The sequence below is a fragment of the Poecilia latipinna genome, unplaced genomic scaffold, assembly GCF_001443285.1.
Source record: "Poecilia latipinna isolate Pla-1442-1.1 unplaced genomic scaffold, P_latipinna-1.0 Scaffold1454, whole genome shotgun sequence".
Classification (NCBI taxonomy): Eukaryota; Metazoa; Chordata; class Actinopteri; order Cyprinodontiformes; family Poeciliidae; genus Poecilia; species Poecilia latipinna.
In genome coordinates, this window is record NW_015114070.1 from 111605 (window position 1) to 139139 (window position 27535).

Below are 27535 nucleotides of genomic sequence, written 5' to 3' on the forward strand. Positions count from 1 at the left end.
ATTTTTTTTTAAAAAATTTAAAATTTTTTAAAAAAAAAAAAAAAAAAAAAAAAAGAAAAATCAGAAATCTTAAGAATAATCTTAGAAATTTTCTAGAATTAAAAAGAAGAAATAAAAAAATTGCTAAAAAAAAAATCATAAATTTTTAGATTAATCCCTGAAATTTTCTAGAAAAAAATTTACATTTTAAATTTTTTAACATTTTTTGACTCTTGAAGTTTTTTCTAGCAAATTTCTATTATTCTAATTTTTTTTAAATTAACTTCTTTTTTTCAATGACCCTAACTGTGTTTCCACTGCATATATTATATTTAAACTTTCTCCACTGCAAAAACACAAAATCTTACCAAGCATTTTTGTCCAGTTTCTAATGCAGATATCCAACATTTGAAATAATATAAAACTATCTAACAAGTAGCTATTTAATAAAAATATGGAAGTTTATTTTGAGTAAACAATTTAATATTTGTCTTATGAAAAATAATGTTTCCTCTGGCAGATTTTTTCACTTATTACAAGACATTTTAAAAATGTATGTCCAAGAATTTTTGACTTAAAACAAGTTTATTTATCTTGATGAAAAGTTGCTTCATCAGGGCAACAGAAAAAATCAGATATTTCCCGCTGGGCTGGATGAAAAGCCTGAACGCTGCAGAAGGGACCCAATTCTCCCTGAAGTGGGTAAAAATAGATGCAGCTCTGTATAATCTGGCCAATTCAATATGCAGGAATGTCATCTTACCTGTTGTACGTCTTCAGGACGATGAGAACAAGAGCGAGAATGATGATGATGCCGATGACGATGACAGCAATCATAGCCCCAGAGCCTGAGAACCGGAAACAGACGTGAGCCTGACGAACGGCTGCTTTTCACTTACATTTACAGAAATCACATTTTATCTTCTGGCTGTTTAGAGGCTCAAACTTTAGACTCTCCTGCACTTTAGACCTCCTATAATGGCTCTTTATAACTTTGCAAGTTTTTGCAAAAACTGAAGTGTTTTTTCCAGTTTTCCTGCCATATATGCAAAAACTATGTGGAATCTGGAAATGTTTTATTTTTTTTTCCATCTCACAGAAAAAAAATCCATCTTTGTTTTTGCAAATTTTTATAATGATCTTTATTTTAAGTTATAAAAAATAGAAATAACATGGTGATTCTTTACAAACTACAAGCTTTTTCAGCAATATTTGTGTTGAATTTCTACAGAAACAATGCTAAAAGTAGCTAAAAGTAATATTTATTTAGATAATATTTTTTAGATATGTTTCTTGGGATCTTCCAGATTTCATGCAAAGGAAAAAAAAGATTTTTTGCTGAATTTTATGTTTATCTTTATTTTAAATAATAAAAATCGAAATAAAATTATAGTTCTTTAAAAAGTTTCAACAAATTTCTGAGAGTAGAGTCTAGTAATCTTTTTTTATCAATCAAATCTAAGAAGTTTTCTTCTCTATGCTGCCAAATTACATCAATGTGAGAAGATTAATATTTAAAAAGTACTTATTGAATGCAGAAACAGTGATTTTTTTCATATTTTGTCAGTTTTATGGGTTTTATCAATATATTCTGCCACAATGAGGACAAAATGAAAATGATTTTATACTAAGTGTTGCAACACAGCAACAGCATCACTCACAAGCAAACAAAACAGAGCAAATATTTTCTCCTGCATGCATGACGGACTGTCCAGTTCACCAGACATAAAGTGAAATGAAATGAAAACATGAACAGACTGTAAACTTGCTTCTTACTCTGGATCAGAATTTGTTCTCTAGATTTTGTCACCGAGGTTGTGTTTGAAGAAACTGTGGTGCTGGGCGCAGACGAAGCAGATGAACTCATTTTCAGCAAAAACCTGCAAGAAAAAGAAAAACTTTCAGCTTTTTTCAACAAATCTGAGATACCGAAGAACATCTGCTTCAGTTTTCACTCAGATGAAGACGAGAAAATAAATTTGCAATGAAAAAATAAAGAAGAATATGTGGCACAGCAGGTTTAATTGTCCTGCTCTGTTTTGGCACATTCAAAGTGCTTTCATCAGATAAAGTGTCTTTCCTCCTCAGCGTAGATTTCAGATCTCCGTCTAATCCAGTGTTGTGCGTCACGCAGAGATCCTCTGTTGTTTTGGAGGATCCCTCACACCGTTCAGGAAATGAGCCGCACACAGCTGTGGGTCAGGGCTGTCGCTGCAAACCATCCCTTCCCAGAGGAGACAAACTTCCTATTTGTGAAAACATTACACCAGCTGTCATTCAGTGGTTAGATTTACTATGAGATTTACATAAAGCTGCAGTTTGTACATTTTATAAATAAAAATATGTTTGTTACATGTTTGTTAAAACTGCCACAGTGTTGTTATGAGACAGATAATCTGTGAAAAGATCAAACTCTTCCACCTCCTCCCTGAGCTGCTTTGCCAATGCACAGCTCCCGACCAAAAACAACCAATCACAGCCAGGGGGCGGGTCTTAGCGCTGTCAATCAACGCTCCTAAATGTGCTAATGGCAGAGAAACAATTTACTGTTACAGAAAAACTGTTTATCTGGCACAATGCTAATTAACTATAGCATTCACAACATGCAGCATCTCAGCAAGGATGGGAAGGGGGAGGAAGGATTAGCAGCACAGCATGAGATTGTGATTGACAGCCCCAAGACATCAAGTCTCCTGGATCTGATTGGTTGCTTCCAGTTAGCACTGAAGGTGAAGGAGCTCAAACCTTTTACCATTTTTGTTTAAACTGTCACTTGGTCATAACAGTACAATATAAGACAGATAATCTGTGAAAAAAATCTAGCTTCTTTCTATTCTCCCAGTGCTAGCTAGAAACAACCAATCAGAGCCAGGAGGCAGGTCTTAGCGCTGTCAATCATGACTCTGTCCCTTGCTCTCTGCTACCGCTACGTTAGTCAGCAGATAATCTGTTTTTCTGTTACCGTGAGTTATTTCTCCACCATTAGCACACATAACAGCGCTTTTCTGAGGATGATTGGCAGCGGTAAGACCCGCCTTCTGGCTCTGATTGGTTGTTTTCTTCATAGCAGCTCAGGGTAGAGGAGGTTGATTTTGTCACAGATTAGCTGTCTCATATTATACTGTCATGATATGGTGACAGTTTTAACAAATATGTAAAAAACATTTTTTTATTATTAAAGTTGCACACTGCAGCTTTAAGCAGAATTGAACAAAATTAAATTTTCTCTTATGCGAAATAGAACTAGAATTCTCAAAATTATACTTAAAGTATCACATTATATCTCATCACATAATGTGCAGTAAACATTTTAAATTCAGGTGAATCACAGTAAAGCTGCAAAGCGCCGTTTGAGGCTGAACCACAGCGGTCAGGGAAACAGGTGGAACTATCTTGTCAAATTTGCATTGACAGTAAAAAGCTGAGAACCCGGCGGATGGAAACTCAGGACATAAAACCAGTCTGCTGCCGTCTAAATCTGATGCACCTGTCTGAGGATTGCAGTCAAATGAACTGGAATTTATGCAAAACATTTTAATTCACAAAGATATTGTTCAGCTACATAAAGTTATAAACCACAGAGGTTAATCAAAAGATGCTACTGACTGCAGTTATTATAGGAAATTTTATTTTAGTTTGAAAAGTAAACTTCTCAGTGGAATTAAATATGAAAATCTGAGAATGTAGCTGGTGCGTTTCTAAAACTTTCTGTAAAATTCCCTTTTCAAACTTAAATGCTGTTTGTTTTTATTTTTAATTTTATTAACACTTACATGTAGACAAACATTCATTTTATTCAGGCAGCTGTAAGTTTAACCCATAATCAGCTCAGATATTTTGAATTTTCAGCTAAATCAGCACCAGTAGCAACTGAATTAAACAAAGACTGACGTTTAAATACACAGGGAGGGTAATCAGTTAATTGGGAAGCAATCAACGGGGAAGACGCAGAGACAACAGAGACTCAGGACAGAAACTGAACACAGAAAACCCTTAAAAATAAATACACAGAAACACGGTTCATGACAGGTATTATTTATCAAACCGATACGATACATTAAAAAAATGATTAGTATTGGCTGATATCGATCCTAATCTTTACATTTAAAATAATGAAGTAAAAATTTTCATCCCGCAGATAGACTATTATTTTTGTTTTTATGTTCAGCCACATATTTAATCACTTATTTTTCTATTCACAATCAGCTGCATTTATTTTCATAGTCAGCTATAGCTGCATGATTGAAAAAGAAAAATATTTGTAGTTTGTAAGCAATAATAAACTTCTCCTTCACGTCTCCTTCCCACGTTTATTACCAATGTTTTATCCTATAATTTATGGGAAACTGCAGCGGCCCACGCTGGTTTATCAATCAAAGTTTACAAGCTTTGCATGTCCAGGAGACCAATGGGAATTTTCCATCTAAAACTGAAGAGCTGATAAAAAAAAACCCCGACTGACATGAAAATGAAGAGACAGAAAGGTGAAGGAATCAAGATTTACTTTTTATTACCTAGAGATCAGAGCTGTGTTGGATGTTTCTGTGTGCGGAGCGAGTCATGCAGCTTCCTGCTCATCAATGAATCTTTACGTGTTGACATTAAGCACAAAGGTTAATAATGACATCTATCACTCACTGTTTACAGACCGGACAGCTAAAGATAAGTGATTGGATTGTACGCCGAAAAGGTTGGCAGCGCAACTGCTTTGGCAACATAACCGAGGAAGTTATGCAGCAAACAATGGAGAAGATTTATGAGAGCAACATTAAACGGAAAAGGACAATTTACTCCAAAAGTATTCATGTTTAAACGATGATGAAATCCCTTTTGCCTCTAGACAAATGTATGTCAAACTCAAGGCCAGTGGGCCAAATCTGGTTCGCAGAAACTCCTTCTGTGGCCCTCAGAAACAGAATATGGAAAAATAACATTTGTGAGCTTGAATATTATTTTATCAGTCAAATCAACTTACAACTTTATTCTCATAATATTATTCTTGTGATATTATGACTTTTTTCCTCATAATATGATTTTTTTCTTGTAATACTATGACTTTATTCTATTGAAACGACTTTTATTCTCATAATATTGTAACATTATTCACATAATTTATGACTTTATGCTCATAATTTTATTTTATTCTTAGTTCTAATGTGCTGTCGTGCTGTTCAAGTCTTGGATCGAGTGAATCAGAGGTTGAGCTTTGGTTGAGTACAGACAGTTCTTGGTCTGCTGGTGTGGGAACAATCATCTTATCTTGAATGTGAGCAAGACAAAGGACATGGTTGTAGATTTCAGGAGAAACAGGAATGTGGCAAACACTATTTCCTTCATGCAAGAAGAAGAAAAAGAAGAAGAAGAAGAGGAAGAGGAGGTGGAGGAGTAAAAATGCCCTGATTTCCACCTCGATAACAGTCTGGAGGCGCTACAGACAGATATTTAATTATCACAGAATCTTAATCAATATTTGCAGCAGATTTTCTGTTTTGGCTGTCTGAAGCACAAATGTTGAGTTTGTTATTTAGTTAAAAAGATGTTTGCTGAGCAAGCTTGACAATAAAGACAGAGAGGTTTCTTTTTTGTGCTAGAATTTAACTTTTTGTAAATGTTTTATAATGTAGTTTGGTGGTTTTCTTAACATTGTTTTATATCTGTAGTGACTTGTAAGTCACTCTAATAAATACATCAAATCAAAATATGTAATGTGCTACCATCTCTTTAACTAGAGGTGCATCGATTCGATATCAATATCTGTATTGGTGCAGACATTGGGAAAAAATCTAGATCAGGTATCAGTGACAAATCCAGAAGGGCAGGTCTATTCAGTCTAATTCTATGTTTTGTGCTCTGAGAAACGTCATGCTTTACTATTTATTTTACATCATATTTAGAAATAATTTGAAAGGTTTGTTGCTGTTTATTTTACATTTTATTTTATATTTTTACACATTTTACCAAGACAGTCAACTTATTGTTTTCGTCTGTTTCTAGTTGTTTTACATTAGCTGGTGAAGCTTCTGGAGTATTTAAGTGAGCTGTACTGGTTCAGAGTTACCAGATAAATGTGTAATTCAGTACATTTATGAAAAAAAAGAGAAATATTTTAAATCAGTTCTGCACTGTTTTTCTGTACCAGATCGGTATCAGGTGATGCTGAACCTCAGGTATCGGTATCGGTATCAGAAGTTGATAAAAGTGGATCGGTGCATTCCTAATTGCAACATGATAAAATCTGAAAAAGTGAATCTCTCTTGCGGTGAATTGTCCCCAAACAGGCTGCATGACAGATATGTTCCCTCTGTAGTTTCTGCGTCACATAAAGAACAGATAATGCTGATTGAGATGCTGCAAATTCCTCGGAGAAACACTCACTTTTCACACCTTAAGCTAATCACACGTAGCCACTCCCTATCCCTGTGCCGCTCCATTGTAATACAACTACTCATGGCTCAACTCTGACTAATAATTACACACTATTTCCTCTGACGAATGCTGGCTGAATGATTCAGGAGAGAGTTGGACTTGCTTTACTGGAGGCGTGAGGTCACTTAATCTATCACTACTGTAACTGGAGAGGTGGTTTCCAGGTTTTAAATGAATGAATCACTAGAAGTGATGTCCTTCTATAAGCTGCTCTAGTCGCGGCTCTATTTTTAAATACTTCCCCAAAGGAAATTAAATGTTGTCATAACTGGTGTCATTAAAGTATCTTTGAAGAGCTGCCATAAACAGAGATGCTGTAGGCAGGAAGAAGCTCCAGTAGCAGTCAGTCTTGCAGCGAATCTGACAGGCCTCTGACTGACTCTTTTCAACTCCATATTTGATGGATATTTGGGGTTGTAGTTCAGGTATTATTTGAGCTTTGGAGATACTGATCAGCTGCTCCCAGCTGACAACAAGACAATGCCTTGTTGTCACGGTTACACAACAAAACAACTACAAAAGTAGAAAAGTAAGAGAAAAAAAACACTTCCAGCTGCATAGCCTCCAAAACAAAAGTTCTGGTTTTCAAAAACCTGCTGTAGCCCTTCATTTCTTTAAAAAATAAAGTTTGCCTGAAGAAGTGCAGAAATCTCCCTGTTTCACATAAATCTCCCTGTTTTGTTTTCACCAGCAGCGCAGGAATGGATTACATGCCTTCGGTGTCCTGACAACTCCAGTTACAAGCGAACTTTGAAAAACAAAGAAAGAGCACTCTGAACCCGGAGATAATGTCTTCATGTTCAAGAAGCGAGCAGGTTGCTTATTCAGACACAACAAAAGGGCTGAACGAAACAAAATGCACCGAGCGAGAGAGAAAAACCTCCTCCAGACTGCTAACGATAAAGCTAGCTAGCATAGCATTGAGCAGAGGACTGGGAACGACACTGATTAACATCCAGCTCAACATGTTTTAGCTTTGATTTATTTTTGATGTTTCTTTGGTGCAGAAGCCATTTTGTTAGAGGACCAGATACATTTCTGTTGTTTTCACTCATATTAATAGTTCATGTGATAAACAGCAGTGATGTTAACGTCTATTCTTTTAAAATGTGTAACTTTATGTTTTCTTTAGATTAAAAAATGCTTTTTATTAATTATTACTACTACTCTTTTGTAAGAGCTTGTTAACCCATCTGTATGTCACTGAAATTCATTATATTTATGGAAGAACCTAGCCTTTACGGCTAACTTTCACATATTTTTCTCTCTGTCTCTTTTCAAATAAATCATCAACAATCTAAGAAACATTTTCATGTAGTCCATTTTTAAAAGACCAAATCCTTCATTTACTCTAATTTTACATCGTATCTACAGGTTATATTGCTCAGATTTATTGTAAAAGTTTGAAAAATGTTCATGAAAAATGTTTATCATGAACATTTTCAATTGTAAACATGCTTTTTTTGTAAGTAACCCAGTTGGTTACAAGTGCTGCTGATAAATTCACTTCCCCATTTGCTGGTCTTTTCCCAGTAATAACTGTTTATTTCTCTTTCTGCAAACTGCTGCTATTCTCAAATGCTACAAATTCAATATCCTCTTTTCCGCCGTGAGTGAACAAATCATGAGCTCCTTTTGTTCAGACCCAGGAACTCTTCAGTTTCCTCTTTTCTTTCCACCGGGGGAGAGAACAAGCGAAGCTAAAGGGCATTCGGGCTTTGCTCTCCACAGAACTGTAAATACAGAGCTCTTCATCTCCAGCGCACATAAACACAATCAGTCTGACCTTTACCAGATTTCGCCCGCTGTCAATATTTGAGAAGGTTAATGAGGAGAACAGAGCGCCTATTAGCAGCCTTAGGAGAGCAGATATGAAATTTGAGTTCAAAGAAGTGGACTTCCCTCTTCATTTGTTTTCCAGCTGTCGCATTGATGAGAGATTTAGCGGTGACATTTATTGATCTGGATCAGCAGAATGACGTCTCATGTCGGGACACGTCATTGGCTGAGCGATCGGTGGAAACACTAGCATAAAAAGAATAAATATGAGAGGCAAATCTTAAACTTAAAGGCAAATATTATGACTCTAGAAGCAAAAATCCCTCACAAAAAATGGCATTTTATTTAAAATACAAGCTTCCAGTGTTCAAAACCGAGTGTGGAGGTAAAGTGTTCGTTTCTGAAGCAGGAGTCTGATTGATGCATTCACTGAAAGTGTCTAAAGCGGCCTGTCGAGTGTGAAACAAAAAGAAAGAGAGAAATGGACGAGCAGTTTGGAAAGGACAAAAAGACTTGACTTGTCTTCACAGTTTGTGTAGCTACTGTTATAAGAAGCTCTGCTGCTCATGTTTGGGACACCAGATTTGTTAACAAATGAATAAAGTTACTTTTGTTATCATGTTTAAAAATGTCACTTTTATGCATAGTGAAAAGCCCAAAGCTCTACAGCAGAAACATCAAATCTTATCAAGTATTTCTGCTTAGCTTTCAGCACAAATATCTTACTACACTTGATATTATGAGACAAAACTAACTTACAAGTAATTATTTTGGCAAGTTATAGGAGCTTGTTTTAAATCGATAGTTCCTTAATATTTAGGAAAAATACATTTTCCCATGTTATAAGAGAATAATCTGCCAGTAGAACTAATACTTTTTCACAAATATTAAGGAATAATTGACTTAAATCTCATATATCTTGCTGAAAAGTTACTTTTCATTTAGTTTAATCTTTTCTCAAGTGTAGTAAGATATTTGAAAAAGAAACTAAACCAGTGTAATTGTTAACATCAGACAAATTTAATGTGTCTGAATACAAAGCGTTGAAGTTACACAATAATTTGATTTATTAAGGAGACATCCATCCAGATCAACCTGGCTCTGTGCGAAAGAGTAAAGGCTAAACCCGATAAATCAAAAATCAATTGTTATTGACAGTTTTTCACCATCCATGAGATGAGAAACGGTCATTAGCATCTATTAGCATAGAAATGTTTGCAAAACCTGTGATAGGGATTTAAAAATGGCTGCCACAGGAGAAAGACCAAAAAGAATACCAACATCTGACCGAAAAACATTTTGATTTTCATCAAAACTATTAGGAATTTCAGAAAAAGATGCTGACAGGTAAAGGTTCCTCTCCACCTGGAAATGATGAAACGACTTTTAGGGTTACGCAGCAGAACCAGGACCCCAAACTCTCTGAGTCCAAATCTGAATGAAAAAATAATGGCTTTTGTGTGGCCTACTCAAAGTTCAGACTTAAATCCGACTGAGATGTTGCAGCATGACCATATAAAGGCAATTCAACCTCTAAACCCTTCAGTGTGGCAGAAGTTTAACGCTCTACCAAGGTTATTACCGGGGTGTTCAACGTGCGGCCCGGGGCCCATTTGTGCCCTTGAAATGATTTTGGATGATATTTCACTAAGAAGACATTTTATTTTGTTATAGTTGAAATAAAAAATAGTTGAAAAGTAAAAAAACCCTTGAATCAGTGAAGTAATAACATATGGGTTTTTGTTTTCTTCCCTTAGTATAGATAAAAAATAGAAGATCCTCTGGCAGATTATTTCACTAAAGACATTATTCTTACTTTATGGGTGAAATAATCTGCCAGAGGAACCAGCACGTTTTCATCAATAGTAAATTAAATATTGACTTAAAACTTTTTGCAGTGCATTGTTCTCACTCAGGTTCAATCACAACACACACACACAAACAATCTTAAAAGCGTAGAATCAGTTGTGTGACCTACCAAACGGACTCCTCTGTGTTCCAGCTCAAGCCCTTCCCAGGTGGGCGCTGAGCAGCGATGGTTCCCCCACTGTCAGCTGGCCGAAGGAGGCATAGTCCACCTGTATGAGCCGGTAGATCACAGCAGGTCTGCTCCAGGTGTCGGACAGGAGAAATGGAGGAAGACAACACAACTTCAGGTGTAATAAAACTAAAATATGAGACAGGGAGAGGGTTGAAAACCAAGCAGAGGTGTGTCGGTGTGCAGTTTCAGTGAGTATTAAAGGAGGGAGGAGGAAGAAGGGGTAAAAGAGGAGGAGACTCCACGTTTGCTGTGCCGAGAGGAACCATCTGAGGCAGCTGGTTTTTCTGGTCCTTCTGCCCGGCCCTTAGGCGTGCCTTTTCAAAATGAGCTGCTCTCTCCATAGCCTGGGCCTCTGCAGAGTGTCATGTTTGCGTCTCACATGAAAAGGTGCAGAGTGCTTGAAGTCTGCATGCAATAAAATCATAAATCAGTTTGTAGGCCAAGTCAAGCTTATTTGTAGAACACATTTCAAAAGTACTTTACATCATAAAGTTGTAATACAGTCACTATTTATGAATCAAGCAATATTATATTGCTTGATTTATATTTTATCAAATTACATCATCAATACAGTATGCAGAAGTGGGGAGGGTGGCCAAACGTTGTGCTTAATTAATAAAAGTAGCACTACTTCAACATATTTTTACCCAAATAAAAGTAGTAGCCAAGAAATTACTCAAACAAGAGTAAAAAAGTATTTGGTAAAAAGTCTACTCAAGTATTGATTAACTGATCAAATCATTTAGTATTTAAAGATTACATCATCAGACGGGCCAATAAATAAAGTTCAGAGGAAATTTTAGTATTAAAAATTATAATAATTTAAGTACCCCCCTTACCCCCCCCAAAAAAAACTTTACAAGTTTCCAAATCAGTTTCTTTCAATAAAAAACTTATGAAACTTTAACAGAAACTGCAGGTGTGAGTCTGAGTCTGGTGGAGTTTTGGTTAAAACGTTTGTTTTTCATTCAGTGGACAGAAAATCCAGACATTTTACTCAAGTGAGAGAAGAAATACTTCATGATAAAATTACTCAAGTTAAAGTAAAAGTGGAGTACAAAATAATTACTTGATACTGTACTGAGCTCCTGCGACAGACTGGCGACCTGTCCAGGATGTACCCCGCCTCTCGCCCGGAACGTTAGCTGGAGATAGGCACCAGCACCCCTCCCGACCCCACTGAGGGACAAGGGTGTTCAGAAAATGGATGGATGGATGGATGTACTGAGCTCATAATATGTTGATTAATTGCTGCATTTCCACTGACCATATAATTTGACATTTTAAAAATGGAAACATGGCAATTAAAAAAAAAACTCGATAAAAAGTTATTATTCCAGGATGAGATGCGATTTTTTTTTGTTTTATTTTGCAAAGCAACAATGAATTTTTTTTTTCCGCATCACACAAGTCATGTGATCAACAACCAGATGTTGTTGATCACGTTGGACAATCATGTTTTTAATTACTTTTTGTGTGAACAAACTTCATTATGTGTGATTTTAATTGTGTTTCTTGTAAAATTATGCTTTTTCTACTTTAGTGGAATATTGACTTCAGTTTTGTGCACATTTATAATGACAACGCAGCTACAGTGTTTCCACTTACTGCTAATCAAAGGCAGATCCAAACAGGTCTTTATTTAAAGGGACTCAGTGTTTCGGTTGTTTTGCAGTTTACTGAAAGTTTGTTCCAGATCAGAGGAGCATAAAAACTGAATGCTGCTTCTCCATGTTTGGTTCTGGGGCTGCAGCTTAAACCAGGCATCAGAGTAATAAACCTGCTAGTCTTTGCACTAACACCTTTTGAATGGAGTTGAAAATTAACTAACGTGTCCAAAAGGAATTGGATGGAGGAGAAAAAATGCATCACTCCTGTTTTTTCTCTTATAATCTCCATTTAAGCGCTCAGTATTGAAGGTATTCCCTGCACAGGAATCGCCGACATCAGTCTGCAGCTCCAGGATCGAGCTTCACTTTCCCTCCAGGGTTTGGGTGGAGCCCATCATGACAAAGCAAGCAGCATCTTTGCTTTTGTACAAAACAGTGTAACTAAACTTCTCCTGCATTGTCAGGAATCCCATAACAGGACGAGAGTGATGCAGATGACCCGCTTGTGTGTGTCCCATTATGTGACCGTGAAGAGGTCAGGTTTCACAAGGCAGGAAAACCACAATAGAAAAGGGAATCCATCAGTCTCCATCCAGTGGTGCTGCTGCAGACATCAGTGTGTTTTCATTCAGACCTGCAGGAACAACAATGACTGTCCAAATGTGATTTCAGGAAATTCTAGTCTGTTCAGTAAGAATGACAGGAATCCTTCGAGAGGGTCTTCAACAACGAATAAAAAAACAAAACGATGGCAAAACAGCTTTGGCTGTTTAAGCTTTTAAAAGACAATTTATAGAGATAAAGAATTGAACCCAGAACCTTCTTGCTGCAAGGCAACAGCTCTACCAACTGCGCCACTGTGCAGCCCTTAGACCAAACATATTTAGTAATATTTTGTTTCTTGCACATAAACACTTGGGAGTCATGCACTTGACTGACAAGTTAGAATTTCTGAACATAAACAATAAATAAAAATATTAAGGCTTAATTCCCATATTTCCAATGTTATGACGTTTTCCTGTAATTTTCTTTTTTTATTTTCTTAGCATGGTCCAGTATGCCATTATGATAACTCATAACTAGTAATATAAGTTATGGTTCATGAGGAAACCTATAACTATTATATTATGGATTTTCTCACAATATAAGAGAAAACTCAAGTTTTATGAACATTTCTGCCAATCAATCACTAGCCAATCGATTCTAGATTAACTCATTAATCACTAACTTGCATTAATTGAAGGGACGGAACTAATTTCATATTATTCACAACATTTAAAAAGTGAATAATTTTGCTCTTATTCTCGCCTAAGAATCAGTTTCTATTGTTCTGCTATATAAAATCCACATTTGAAACATTGAAATTTGTGGTTGCAAAGTGAGAAATTGCGAAAATGTTTGCAGAGCGTGAATACTTTTGCACAACACCTGAAGCTTCTGGGCCGGCTAGCAGCCACCATGCTAACCTGATCTCTGGTAGGTGTGCACACATCGACACATTCAACAGTTAGGCTCATTGTGAGGAGGAATTCCCCGATCCGCACCCCACGAAGAGAAAGAGGGGCTTTTCGAGCCTCACCTCCCAGCTGCTGCGCTTTTCACCTCATGAGTGGCGCTCTTTGTCTTGCAGCTGCGTCACAGGTGCTGCAGACATGAAGTTTGTAGTTGTGCCGATTGCGAAAGCAGCAGTGGAGGTATTCTGTTGTTTCTTTCACCGCCACAGGAGGAAACTACAGCTGTAAAATACAGCAACACAAAAAAATCCTCCTGCTTGAATCCTTGACTTAATCATTTATTAAATCCTTTAAATAAGCAACAACTTTAAGAAGTATTTTGTTGTGCTTTTTGTTTTAGTTTTCAGCAGTTTTGTCTGAAAGCATTAACCAGCCCCCCAAAAAGTAACCATCTGTTCCATCTGATTTCTTTTTAAACTTGACAATCAGAACCGACTCATCAAAAGTTTGGCTCTGCAGCAGAAAAACACCCAGAAAATGAAGGACTTAAAGGCGTGGCTTTTAAAAATGAGTCTTTATGTATTTCTCTATGTGAAACAAATGGACTTCCTTACTACACAAACAGAAGCAGATAACTGTCAGAGACAGAGAGACCATGTCTGAGAAATAGGTACAGAACATGTAAAATACACATACTGGTATCATACAACTGTAAATTATTGCTTGTTTTTGCTACGTTGTTTTCTGGATTTCTACGATATTCAGACACAATATTCAGATCTCAACAGAAACGTTACAACAGTGACAGTATTAACAGTATTATTGAGCTATTTAAGTTCCCCAGAAGTAAATGAAACATTCAAACTGAGTCAATGTCGAACAACAACACCAAGACAGTTGGTTTTGATCGAGCATCTTCAGGTTACATGTGGTTTTTTGTTTGTTTTTCTTTTTAATGTTTTTCTCCTCCCCATTACAACAAAGCCAAGGAAAAGCTGTAACAAACTGCACACTGAGACTGACCTCAGCAAGAAAAGAAACAAAACACTTGGCATATGTACATAAATATACATCTTCTTCTCGACTGTGACCAAAGTGCACCAGTTTAAATCTCCATGATTACAGAGTAAAAAATAAAAAGAAATGCGTTTCCTCATGCTCTGCTGCTGCGTTTTCCTTTAAACCATCGAAATGCATCGGCTCCAGTAAAACGTTCACTCTGTCAGAGAGCCGTTTCTCAGAAAAACAGATGCTTAAGACAAACAGAAACACAAAGTAGATATATATATTTTTAAATTCCTTCTGCTGCGCCGTCCTGCTTCCCGTCAAGCCTCAGGTGAACATGTATCCCAGCAGCTCGCTCCTATAGATCCAAAAGGCCTAAAGGGTTCACTGGAGTGTTTCACTCACTGCAATATAATGTGCTGGTGAAAAAGGCTGACCAGGTGCTGAGCTTGAGATAAAAGCTTTGCCTCAAATAAAGAAGAAACGCACACTTGCATACACACAGACACGTCTTTTTCTTAATGCTTTACAGCCAAACAGATATAAAGCTGCCAAATGACATAAGATTCAGACACCTGTTACAAGCAGTTATTCATGTTTCTTCATCTGGTTAAACAAGCAGGTGAGAAATGCAAAGAAACACTAAGAATCCATTTGCGAATAAATGCTTTGGTCGGTCCATTTCATGTTTTTTCTTTTCTCCCCCGCATCAGTCGGCTGCAAAAAGAACCAGAGAAACCATTTTGACATATTTACACGGCAAGAAGCAGCACGTTTCAATTCACAGAGAGAGAGAGAGAAAAAGAGATTCTCAGTGCAAAACAAGCAGTTTGTCAGAAAACCTGACATGCAGAAAGCAAACGAAAGGGATGTGAAAATACAATTTAAAAAAAGAGACAAATATCACAAAACTCCTTTAAGAAAAGGAGGGATGAACTGTTTTCCAATCCATCAAGTTTTAGCAAAACTCGCCGCCAACACCAATTCCCTGCCATCACGAACAATAGCAAAAAAGCTTCAGCTTCTCGTCTCCAGAAGTAACTAGGCATGCAAAAATTGTTGGGTTATCAAATACAGAGTATGAATACACATCTAGTTAGCAAAAACACCTTTCAAATAAAAAAAGAAGACAAAAGAAGAAGCAGAAATAAAGAAAGTCAAACATCCAGCGCATCTTTGTTAGTCACGTATGGCGCTTCGTGCGGTGTGTGACGTTAAATAGGTTCCTTTTTCTTCGAATGACTTGTTAGTATTTGTGTTTCAGTACATATTTTTCATAACAGAGTATATACATGCAGAGAGGAGCGGCAACATCACACACTCGGTCCTGATGCAAGACAGCAGATTTGAAAAAGAAAGTCTAATATATCTTGAAAGGAAAAACAAAATGTCCGGGGTGATCGTTGTACAAATGAAGGGAAGAGGTGAGGGACGAGCAGCGATGACAGCTGGGAGTGATACGTGACAGGTGCCTGTGTTCGGACAGGTATGTTCGCCCCCCGTGTTGCTGAAAACTGAGGAGGGGGGGAGTTTGGTGGGTGGGAGGCCAGGCCGCCGCTCCCCACGCTGTCCGCAGAATGTGATGAGTGTTTGTGTGTCATCCATTCCCTTCCGGCCGCCTCATTCCATCGCCGCGCTCCACCACAAACGCCGTCGTTCGAAGCAATGTTTTTGTTTTTCGCTTGTAGTTGAACTGAAATGAGGGGCGTCGACGCTCTCTGTGAGTGCAGAGACGAGAGAGAGAGAGAGAGGAGGGGGGGGGCAGGTGTGTCACGGGTTTTTTAAAGGGTGCGGACGCCGCGCCGCAGTCGGGAGGCCGAGGAGGCGGGGTCGGGGCGGAGGCTCCCCACCGTCCCCCCGTTTAGTTGAAGACGGCGGGAGGCCCGTCGGGACGTCTGGTCTGGACGATCTGCTGCTTTGGCCGCACCGCCTCGTCCTCCTCCGTCTCACTCTCGCACACGTGGACGACCACGCTGGGGGTGGACTCTGTCCCCGCGTGGAGCTCGTACTTTTCACCTGGAGGGGAAAGAAGTAGACAATCAATCAATCCATCAAGCTTATTTATGTGGCTCATTTCAGCTTTACATCATAAATAATGAAGTATTCTAATATTTAACAATAATTTAATAACTGATTAATCAATAAATCTGACGATTAATCATCATAATATGTGATTAATCGGATAAAGAAATGGCACATTGACTGCAAACACAAAATCTTACCAAGCATTTTTAGTCTAGTTTCTAGTGCAAATATTGAAATGTGAGTTTAGTAAATTTTCAACTTGTTTTAAGTAAATAACTCCAAATAACATGGAAAAATGTTTTGTTATAATAATCTGTCAGTGGATCTAGTACTTTTTCATCAATATTAAGGAATTATTTACTTAAATTAAGCTAATTATCTCGCAGAAAAGTTACTGGTAAGTTAGTTTTGTATCATTTCAAGTGTACTGGTAACTGGTAAGAGTTTGTGTTTTTGGAGTTCTGCAGTTTTTTGATTTAACCACTTAAGCAACACAATAACATTCTTTTGTGAATTTGAATCCGGTAAAAAAATCTTCTTAAACACTTTTTTCTTTCTAGTTATTAATTAGTTATTTAAATAACTAATCAACAGGTCAGCTGTACATTATATTTGACAAAAAATGTTTGTTTTCTTAATAAAAATAAACAGATTTATGCGTTTATTTGCATTTTGACAGCATTTCTAATGTCTTAGAAAATAATCTTGAGTGGTTCAATGAAAAATTTAATGAATGTGACAATTTTTAAATGCGATTAATCCTCAGAATAATTGATTACTAAAATAATCACTGGGGCACCTAACATCTATTCTAGAGCTAAAATGGCATGGTTTACATCAAAGCATATCCAGAATGTCCCAGTCAAAGCCCAGACCCAAATCCAATCTAGAATCTGCTGCAAGACTTAAAAATGAATCTGAGTGAAACTGAAATTTTTATTTTGCAAAGAATGAGCAATGTTTTTTAGTCTCTTCAATATGAAAGAAAAAAATGTTGAAAACTGTGCATCATTTCCTTCCTGCTTTACAATTATTCACTTAATTGTGTTGATCTGTTGGAACACGGAGAGATTCGTTTCTGCAAATGTAAAGCCAGGTGAGAAGGGAGTGACTCCTTTAGCAGGGAACTGTACCAGCCAAACTGAACATCAAGCTAAAACAAAAAGCTTCTTCCAAAAATAATCCAGATGAACTCAGACTGAAAACACACACTTAGATTGCATCTCGGTTGCCATGTAGACGCGATCAGGCAGCTGGCAGGCAGCTGGCAGGCAGAGGGAAATGGGTGCTGCGGCGCCAAACACAGAGATGGGGCGCGAACGGAGTGCTGCAGTTACAGCAGGTGGCGGACAGAGGGAGCCAGCGAGCTGCACTGCGCCCTAATCTGATTTCAGACGCCAGGATATGAGGCGAGAAACAAAGCCATTTCCTGATGCCTCGTGTTTCTATGGCAACGGCACAAAGTGGCCGTCTGAGCTGGACTCGCTGCCTGTGTGAGTGTGAGTGTTTGTTTGAGATAATGTTTTTTTTTTTTGTTTTTTTTTGATGGAGATAATAAAAAGTATTCAGCCGAAAGCAGATTTGGAAATGTGTTTTTCATCGCACATAGCTGCTGCAAACCTGATGAAAATCTGCAAAACAAGTGTTTTCAATACAAATGTGCACAAATCTGCATTTGCTGCATTTACATTAAATAAGAAATGAAATTAAAATCACATGAGAAGCAATTCTTTAAATGATAAGTCATTAAAAATCTTGACAGATTTAAACATTTACATGAAATATATTCATATTTCAGCCATTAGTGAAAACGTTGGCGTCTTATTCACACTTTCTCCTTGTCTGCAGCGTTTTGAGAAAAGTGTAGTTAGCGATTTTAAAGAAGAGTATTTGATTCAATAAGTTCAAATGACACTGAAGTTTCTCTGAACTGTGCAATGCTGTGAGATTGAGCCGCCATCCTCCTACAACTTCCTGTAGTCTTCTTCGTCATTTTCGCCAGTAGTAACATCCGTTTGTTAATCATGTGACGTCAAAAGATCATCGATTACGATAAAACCACCTCATCCTAGAGCAAAAACTTCTTATAGAAAAACGTGTTTTTTTTCGAAATTGTTGTTTCCAGTTAAGCAAATTTATTTTTGTAATTTCAGTTTGCACATTTTTAATAGAAACACAGTTAATGACTGCAAGACGTTGTGCTGCAGAGCTGCTCTATGACGCCCTGTGTTTGACCTCACATTACTGCTGCAGCACATGCAAGTCTGCAAAATCAAACTTTAGCAGAACCAACTCATTGCTGCATAAGCTGTGCAATCCTCTGCCTGATTAAACACTCCACTGTAAGCTTTCTGTGTTACTTTTGCACCCTGTCAGCAGTCTGATGCATACAGATGGTTAATAATCACTGCAGAAACCGGGCTTGGTGCAAAATGTAGCAGCAGTAGACATCTGAGCTCAAAAAGCTTTCAGATTTTCACAAGAAACCATTAAAGGAAGTTTTTATAATGACAACGCATCCAAACCAGCTCATTAAAGAAACAGATTCATGACAACCTTTAAAAGAGAACACTAGCTTTGAGGAAATTAATTACAAAGGCTTGCAAAAGTATTAGTGCGATTTTACATGATAGACCAAAACAAAAACATTACATAAATGTGAAGTGGGAGAGAAACTATGTGGTTTTCAACATTTTTAACCCCCAAAAGAAAGAAAAAATCTGCAAAAGTGAGTCAATTTATATTTCCTCTGATTACTTTAAATAAAAGATTTTATTTTTACATCATATTGCCCAACCCTGATTTCAATACTACTGCAAAAAACTCATTTCCTTTTTCCATGAGAGTAACAATTACAAAGCAGCACTGACCAGGTCCGAGCTTAGCCACAGCACACAGCAGGTCATAGTTGATGACAGGCGTGGCGTCTTCGCTCTGACTCCAGCCGACAGGCGGAGAGGCGGGTGGAGAGATCAGGAACTGTTTGACCGGCTGCGGAGGAGCCAGATACGACTTGTCGATGTCTTCATCGCCGTTCTGGATCTGTTGGACGGAAAACAAACACATGACGCGTGTTGTTCCTCTACGAAAGAGGTGAGTGGCAGGAAAATCAGCAAGAAAACAATCATGTCTGCAAAAAATAAAAAGAACAAAATAAGATCCATGAACCTCAGGAAGTTTTTAGACTTCCTGAGTTCTTTATGTGCAATTTGCTAACAAAAAGCCACAGTTTGAGGCCTCTTATGTTTAATAGCAAGCCTGTTCAGATAAAGGGATTTTGGCGTTTTGATAGCTTGCAATTGCTGTAATTACAATACCTACATGAGGCCTTTATCGGAGCTCTAAAATCCATAATCCTCTTACGTCAAAGTACAAGAAGGTGCTGCAGGGTCATAGTGGGTGAAGCTTTTTGGAAACTTTTTCGACATATTTTCCTACGATGCAAAAGTCTGAGAGGGGCTCACCCTGAACTGTCCTGCTTCACTGCAAAAACACAAAATATCAAGTATTTTAGGTCTAGTTTCTAACGCAAATATCTACTTGGTAAGATTTTGTGTTTTTGCAGTGTACTTTTATTTATATTTAGATGGAAACTAAGTGGAACATAAGCAGAAACACGGGAGATAAATCACAGTAATGTAATGTATTCAACAGCTCCCCTGGGCATTTCCTCACCTGAGCGAAGTAGAGTTTTAGCTTCTTGCCGTTGAACTCGGACTCGTGCAGCTCGATGCGGGCGCGGGCCGCCGCCTCTGGGGTGCTGAAGTTGATCCGGACTCTCCTGAAGCTTTTGAACAACTGGAAAGTGACCTGGTCATCGTAGATCCTGAAGAGCGCCTCAAACCTCTCCTGCAGAAAATCAAAATAATAAAAAACTATGAAATGTTGAACAAGCTACTCTGCTTTCCTGCCCACTTCAAGTGGCAAGGTAGATATTATATTAGAAAAAACAGCATGTTTCTCAAAATATTACACTAATTTTGCTGAAAATAGTGATGCTCTTTGACATTAAGCAAGAGTGTTAGCCATTAAAACTATCAAACTGCAGCTGTTTGCACCATTTGTGTGGCTTCTGGTCACTTCTACCTCACAAAGTTGCAGCTTTTGAAAGCCGACATGCTAAAACAAATTCAAGATTCTTTTTACTTTTTCCAAGAATGTCGCTGTGAATTCAGTTGATGTGTTACTATTTGTTCATCTTGTTTATTGAGTATTTTATCAGTTATTTAAGCTGGATTTTATTTTTAAGTAAAATACAGACACTTTGATATTGGATGTGATATTTATCCTTTTAATCATCAATCAACTGTTAGATTTTTATTGTAACTTTTCCACTGCTAATAATGAATTTAAAACAGAAATCCCTCTTCATACAATTGTTAAAAAGTCTTGAGATTTTTTCATAATTTTTGATAAGCAGTGAGATTTGTTAACTTTATTTCCTGACTAATCATCACAGGAAAGACTAACTCAAATTTCACTTGTTTCAGTAAAAGTCTGGCTTCTTTCCTTGCTCTTCTCCTTCTGCCTCAGGCACCAACCTTTAGTTTTTCTTTTTTGTAAAACTAATTTGTCTTCTTGGGCACCAGATTGCCCTCCTCGGCTGTGAACTCAATCAAGCAGCTCAGCAGGAGGGCAAAAAGGAAGAAGGCCACCAGGAGAGCTGATTTCTGAGTAATCAGTGGTGCTATTCGTTGTTTCCTTGTCGACCATCTCCCAGCCGCTCCAGTAGCTCAGATTCAGTGGGAAACATGAAGGTTGATGGGCAGGTTGCAAACTTGCAATGATCTTTTCACTGCCACAAAAAGACTGCTAATAATTTGCACTTCATGATTGGATAAACAATCATTTTGTGTTTACATTTTTTCTCACTTGAATGTTTCATATCGTAAGACAAATTGTAATATTAGAAAACGATAAAAATGTGAAAAAAAAGAAAAAGAAAAAAAAAAGGATAGTTCCATGTATTAATGGGAAACAAAGCTACCAGCCCCAATGTGAGGATGCAATCAGCCTCCCCTGGTTAAATAATGAATTAACTGAGTTCAATTTCTTTAACTACATCCACCCCTGATTACTGCCAAATTGGTAAAAATCAAGAAATAACCTAACCTTAACCTGTCTGATAACAGGATGTAGGCCAAGAGATGCCAAAAGAAACACATTGCACTCAACAAAAGAAATTCAAAAACATTTAGAAATAAATTTCGATATCTTTCACCTTATAGTCCAGTAGACTCGGTTCGATTTGGTAACATTTGTTACATTTTCAGCTGTGCGGTTCGTTCACAATACCCTGTGTCAAACGATCCAAACCATTTGAAGAACCTGTTCCCCTCCTCACCTGTGGGGGCGCTGCACTGAGAACCACTGAAGGAAGCGACACAAAAATCTCTGAAGAAGACACTGAGAGCAGCTTCCTTCTTCATAAAATGTAAATAAAAATGGCGTAGCTTCAGATTTTAGCGGTTGTAGGATTTATCTTTTGTCTTTGGTAAAAGACCACCAGTTGTTTTTCCTACTAGCGCAACACTAGCATGTTTGTTGTGGTTGTATTTACCCAGAATGCCTTGCGCTGCAGTCCGCTTCCTACTTTTGGAGCGGTCTCCGGTCCACTTGGTGAACCAAGACTGAGGTTTCTCTGCGGATCAGAGTTTGATTGCACATTCACACCTCCCCAAACGAACCGGACTTTTAGGGAAACGAATTGGAGTTTGATTAAAACGGACTAAACAGGGCTGGTGAATGAATGCACCTCTGGAGGGTATCAACAACCCACCAAGAAGCTCACAAAACATGCTGGACTTTGACTAATTTATGAAGCTGCTGCCATAAATAAAGCTCTGGATGGATATTTGACCAATCATTTTGTCAGAATGGGTAAAATGCATTTAAATTGTCATATTTTCTGACTTTTTCACACTGTTTACATGATCAGTAGGGCTGAGGTTAGAGAGTTTCAGTTTTAATCCTCCGAATATTGCAACATTTTCTTCCTATCGTCATGTTTCGCAGTTTCATCTCTGACACGTCTCACCATGAGACTTTTCTCGTCAAAAACAGCAGCTCAGGACTCAGAAAACAAACTTTCCTGAAGTCCCACATGAAATGAGATCCGCATGTTTACAATCTGAGGCATTACTGTCAATTGGTGTCCACTGCTCTTCAATCAGCTCTGTTACTGCATGGCTGATCTCAACTGAGAGATATTCTATTTTTGCCAGATATTGACAGAATTTAAAATCCTCACTCTTTTAGCTTTTTTACACGTCACTTTTCGAACAGCTTCGGGCACGGTTCTTTCTTCATGTGTGTTTGTGTAAAACCTGGCAAATTTAAATCAAAATGGATTCAAGATGTATTGTTTTTTATGCATACACTCATAAAAAGGACCTCTGACCAGAACTGTAACTGAAGTGCATTTAAACACAGTGAGTCTGCTGTAAAATGACAGCTTTCCCTCTCTAAGGACTTCACATCATCAACGTCTCTGACGCACTGAGCAGTAGATGATTCAGCAGACTGAAGCAGAGTCTGTTGTTCACCACGGTCAGATAATCAGGACATCAGAAATATGCACAGGCCCTTTTCCTTTAGCTCTTTCTTTCCCTTATTGCTTTTCTCAGTTTTTCTCCCCTTGTAAGAACATCTGATCCTCCCTTTTCAAAGCAGCTGGCTTTACTTCAGAGCAGACTTGACCTCCATCCTGCTTCATGCCATTTTTAGGCAGATTTCTGGTGAGTCCTGGAGTTAAGGAAAAGGGGTCAAGTCAGTAAAAATGTGAAACATTTCCTGCCTTAAGGGGAATCAGGACAGATTGGAAACATCTTTGAAATAATAGAAAATTGTGATCAACAAGATTTTAATTCAATTTGCTTACATCTTTTATTCCATCCATTCATTATTTGTGTTAATTCTTTTGAAAACTTGCAAGATTTTAGTTCAGTCTTTTAAAAAAAATTAAAGCTGCAAGATGTTCAATAAACAGGAAAATGTCTATTATAATTATTACTGGGTTTGAGATTGGACCCGCTCCTGAAAGTTAACTGCAATAAGCAATAAATCAATTAAATGCATGTTAAATTAAAATGAGCTTAAACATTTTCATTTGCATGATTTATTGTTTTTCTTCTTTTTCTCAGTCTGCCAAAAACTGGATGATAAAAGTCTTCAGTCTCGTGTTTTTGCCTCAACTAAACCTTTTTTTTTGAAGGACAATTTGGTTTACAGAGACTTCATAATTAATTTTTTTTGTTTTGTTTATTTATTTTGGATAATTTAAATGTCTTGCAATTCCAGTGTTAAATGTTCATTGGAAATTACAGTTTAATGATCTTTGAGAATGAGTTCTTGCATTATTATTACCATTATATTATGTAAAATTGTCTCAAAACAATATTATCATTTATTCCAATAACTTCTGGGACAATTTATTGTCCAGCAAAATTTGTTTTTGTGACAGGATGAGGAATTTAACCAAGTATTAGTGAGGATGAATGCATATATTTGAAATTTACTACAGTTTCTGTTGTGTAATCATTCCACCTCAACTCAAATGCATCAATAAAACTGTCATATTTGTGTATGTAAACAAGACTTTACACAAAACTATCAGCTCTCTTCTCAGCTCTACAGAAATAACAGAATTCACAAAATTCACCTTTTTTATTTAGATATATCAACAAACTATCTTACCTATCAAAAACAAGCTGGCAAAGTCTATTAGAATAAAGTGGAGATGTTGCAGAGGCATGGGGATTATTTTGAGCACAAACATGCAAACGTTGCAACTTTGTCTTACATTTCAGAGCACTGAAGCATTGTTTTCAGGCCCATCCTCCTCCCTGCGATACAATCATGGTTTTCTTGAGAATGACAACACGGCGCTTGTTTGGCCTTTCAACAGAGCCCACTTAAGCCCTTATTTAAGCTATGAATTTTCCATGAGCCATGCCAGCTACTATGACTCACATGTCAGACGCCATGAGTAAAACCGATAAGGTTTACAGTCACCCACGCAGGCGCTCCGCCGCAGCTACTTCCTTAAGCTAAATGGATGTTTTGGCGTGAGCGGAGATGTAGGAAAGCTCAGAGATCGAGTTGCATAAAAGCACACTGCGCTGCGCCGATGTTTGATAAACCTATGGCTGATTGGTGCGTAACAAGTGAACATGCTTATCACTAATTTATGGGCTCTTCATGAGCGAACATCCTGAGGGAATGAGGGGAGGGAGGTGAGGGGTGAGCAGGAGAGGGGTGTTGAGTTACGCTCGGCCCGACCTGTGCTGTTTGTGCGAGTACAAGCGAAAGAGCAACAAAGTTTGGGATGAATAATGTTTGGACAAAAATATTTGCTATAGTATTGTTGGACATTGAAAGAATCCACAACTTCTTCCCGTCTTGCCCATAAAAGATTCCAATCTTTTCACCTCCAAAACATCAGATCTGTGCTTCTTCCATATGTGGTACGAATTCAGATACAGAGGTGGGCAGAGAGCCAAAAGTTGTACTCAACTAAAAGTAACACTACTTCCACATATTTTTACTCAAGTAAAAGTAAAACGTAGCCAAGAAATAACTCAAAAAAGAGTAAAACGTATTTGGTAAAAGGTTTACTCGAGTACTGATTAACTGATCAAATAATCAATCATTTCAAAATGAGATAATCAGATGGGTCAAAATATGAAGTTAAGAGGAAATTTTGGGATGATTTATATAAGTAACAAAAAATAACAAAATCGAGCAAGAAAAAAAATTAAAAATTAATTTCCTTCAATAAAAAACTGCAGCTGTGATTCTGTGTCTGGTGAATTTTTGGTTAAAACATGTTTGTTTTTCATTCAGTGAGTAGAAAATCCAGAAAATATGCAAAAGTAAGAGTAGAAAAACTTTATAATAAAATTACTCAAATAAAAGTAAAAAGCACAGCATAGTAAAAATACTACCAAAGTATTTCTTTTTCAAAAAGGTTACTCAAGTGAATGTAACCGAGTAAATGTAACTAGTTGGATACGTATCCTGTAGCTTTCAAAGCGTCAGCAGTCTGAACAAAAACAATGGTTGAAAATTATGATTTTAACTTATGACAGAAGGGTCTTCTGAGTAAGCGGGTCGCTTTGGGGTCGTAAACAGTTCAGACAGAAGTCCGATTTTTGTCGGCTTTAATTAGTAGCTTGAACATCCATGCCAACAAAAACAAAACAAAAAAAAAAAAACTAACACTTCAGCAAAACTAATTCAGAACAGAGCATCAAAAAATGCTGTGTGAAAATTCCCAAGTCACTAAAATCTTTATCACATCCTGCTGACCCAACATTTTATTGCAAGTGAAATATATTAGCTACCACAGATTTTGTAACGATGACTCCGTCTTAATATAAAGTATATTTTTAAGAATATTCATTTGAAGAACAATGATAGTTTACAACATATTTACATAAAATAATCTGAGAAGTGTAAAGTCGTTTTCAGCCTCCCTGAGCAAATATTCTGCAGAACCAGCAGTTTAAATTCAGTCAGATTGGATCTAAAGAGTCTGTTTTACTCTTTAGATCCAAGAGATCTAAAGAGATCTTAGATCTAAGATATTTTATTTAAATGTTCTCAATTTAAATAAAATAGTATGCATTTTATGACAGCTTGGCTTTTTTCTTTAAGTAAAACCAGAATAACAGGCAGAATAAGTGCTCCAAAAATAGATGCATTTTAAGATTAATCAAGAAAAATATCATGAGAAAATGCGTCTGTTTTGTTCACAGCTTTTGCTTATGCAACAAGAGAAACTTTACACATTTAGGATGGAACAGGAAGGGAAGGAGGAGAGGAGTCGGGGCTCTCAAGTATCTCCCAGTTTGGCTTAATTAAAGTGGAAACTGTGGTCATCATTACTGACCACAGGGTTCTATAAGTTACCGTTACGCAACACGCAGGGTGTGCAGGGCAGGGTGCGCAGGGTGTGCCTACCTCTTCCTACCTGAGCCCCGTTACAAAATGAGTCGGGCTGAAGCAACGTGCAACATGTTGTTTTTGTCATAATGAATGAAATTACTCAACTGAGACTCAAATTGAAAGTCAGAATTTGAGTCTGATTTAAGATTGACCCCTTGGCAATATTAATTCAAATCACCAGCAGATTATTAGAAAGAGCAAAGAGCTTCTGTGCCTCATGTTTCCATGTTTCACGTCCCGTTGCCCTTTGGAGCGACAGACAAACTTCTGACCTTTTTATTAATCAACAACTGAAATTTGGTCTTCTCCCATTAGATTAAAAACATTTGATAATTTGCCAGAGGAATGATTCCTACCTGCTTTAAAACTAGTGAATAAAATAATTTTGCTTATTTTGGCTCAGTGTTATTGATGGTTTGGGTAGGGGTTGAATCTGAACCAAAATAAATGGAAATGTAGAGTAAGAAAACATCAAGATGGTTAAACTGCACATGGACTTTATGAATATTTACCTCCATAATTAATCAAAAATACTAAGAGAAGTGAACTCTTATGCAAAAGTTTAAGCACATAAGTCTGAAAGTGTTTGGTTGTAACAAAATGGAACAAAATGGAAGCAGAAAGTTATGAGTGAAGAGGCCAGTTACCCTGACAATAAACTTATTAATATGTTTTCAAATCAATTTAAATAAAATAGTATGCATTTTTATGACAGTTTGCCAGAATAACAGGCTAGCTAGTCAGACTATCTGCTCAGGTAGTCTCCTTCCTGATAGTAGTTCTGCTGATTTATGAATAGTGAGCGGTTCTGGTTTAATGTCCAAACCAAGACTAGTTGAGTTTTGAAATATTTCCAAAACATTTTCTAATCAGCCAGTGAACCAATATGCAGCAGCAGGTGGGGGAGGGGCAGCTCTGCTTCACTGTATTCGCCATACAGTTGGAGAAAAGTCCATAACTTTTTCTTTGTGTGGCACTAAGAAGACTTCAGACAACAGAAACAGCATACTGGACGAACTTCAGAGATTTTTAAAACATCTAAAGCAAACTAGGGCAGCAAACGGCCAGCATGATGAGATTAACCCCGGTGAACCGCAGCCATCCGTCTCTTTGGTGACGAGGCAGTTTTATTCCTGAGGCTCATGGAAAAGCTGTCATCACAGTCGCTGCATGGCTGTGGGCATGACTCACAGCGTAGCAAGCACGGAGCTGCTGCTGACACACAATCAGTGGAGCCACAGCGAGGTTTATCAGGTAATGTCAACACG

The 27535-nt window shown here is 37.5% G+C and overlaps 2 protein-coding genes across 5 annotated transcripts in view; both read right to left on the reverse strand.

Annotated features, from left to right (window-relative positions):
- Positions 1 to 13573, reverse strand: part of ncmap (non-compact myelin associated protein) — a 17466-nt gene extending 3893 nt beyond the window's left edge. Inside the window, exons 1-5 of one of the 4 annotated variants that reach the window (XM_015057332.1) lie at positions 13415 to 13573; positions 11834 to 12469; positions 10163 to 10630; positions 1756 to 1859; positions 743 to 827 (exon numbers count right to left, since the gene is read on the reverse strand). In XM_015057332.1, coding sequence (XP_014912818.1) covers positions 743 to 827; positions 1756 to 1846 — 176 coding nt within the window. In that variant the 5' untranslated portion in view covers positions 1847 to 1859; positions 10163 to 10630; positions 11834 to 12469; positions 13415 to 13573. The other 3 variants (XM_015057333.1, XM_015057331.1, XM_015057334.1) reach the window with 3 other exon arrangements.
- A 1567-nt stretch (positions 13574 to 15140) lies between these two features.
- Positions 15141 to 27535, reverse strand: part of rcan3 (regulator of calcineurin 3) — a 30278-nt gene continuing 17883 nt past the window's right edge. The window contains exons 2-4 of the mRNA XM_015057329.1: positions 19995 to 20168; positions 19190 to 19361; positions 15141 to 16310 (exon numbers count right to left, since the gene is read on the reverse strand). Coding sequence (XP_014912815.1) covers positions 16156 to 16310; positions 19190 to 19361; positions 19995 to 20168 — 501 coding nt within the window. The 3' untranslated portion in view covers positions 15141 to 16155. The remainder of the gene's footprint in view (positions 16311 to 19189; positions 19362 to 19994; positions 20169 to 27535) is intronic.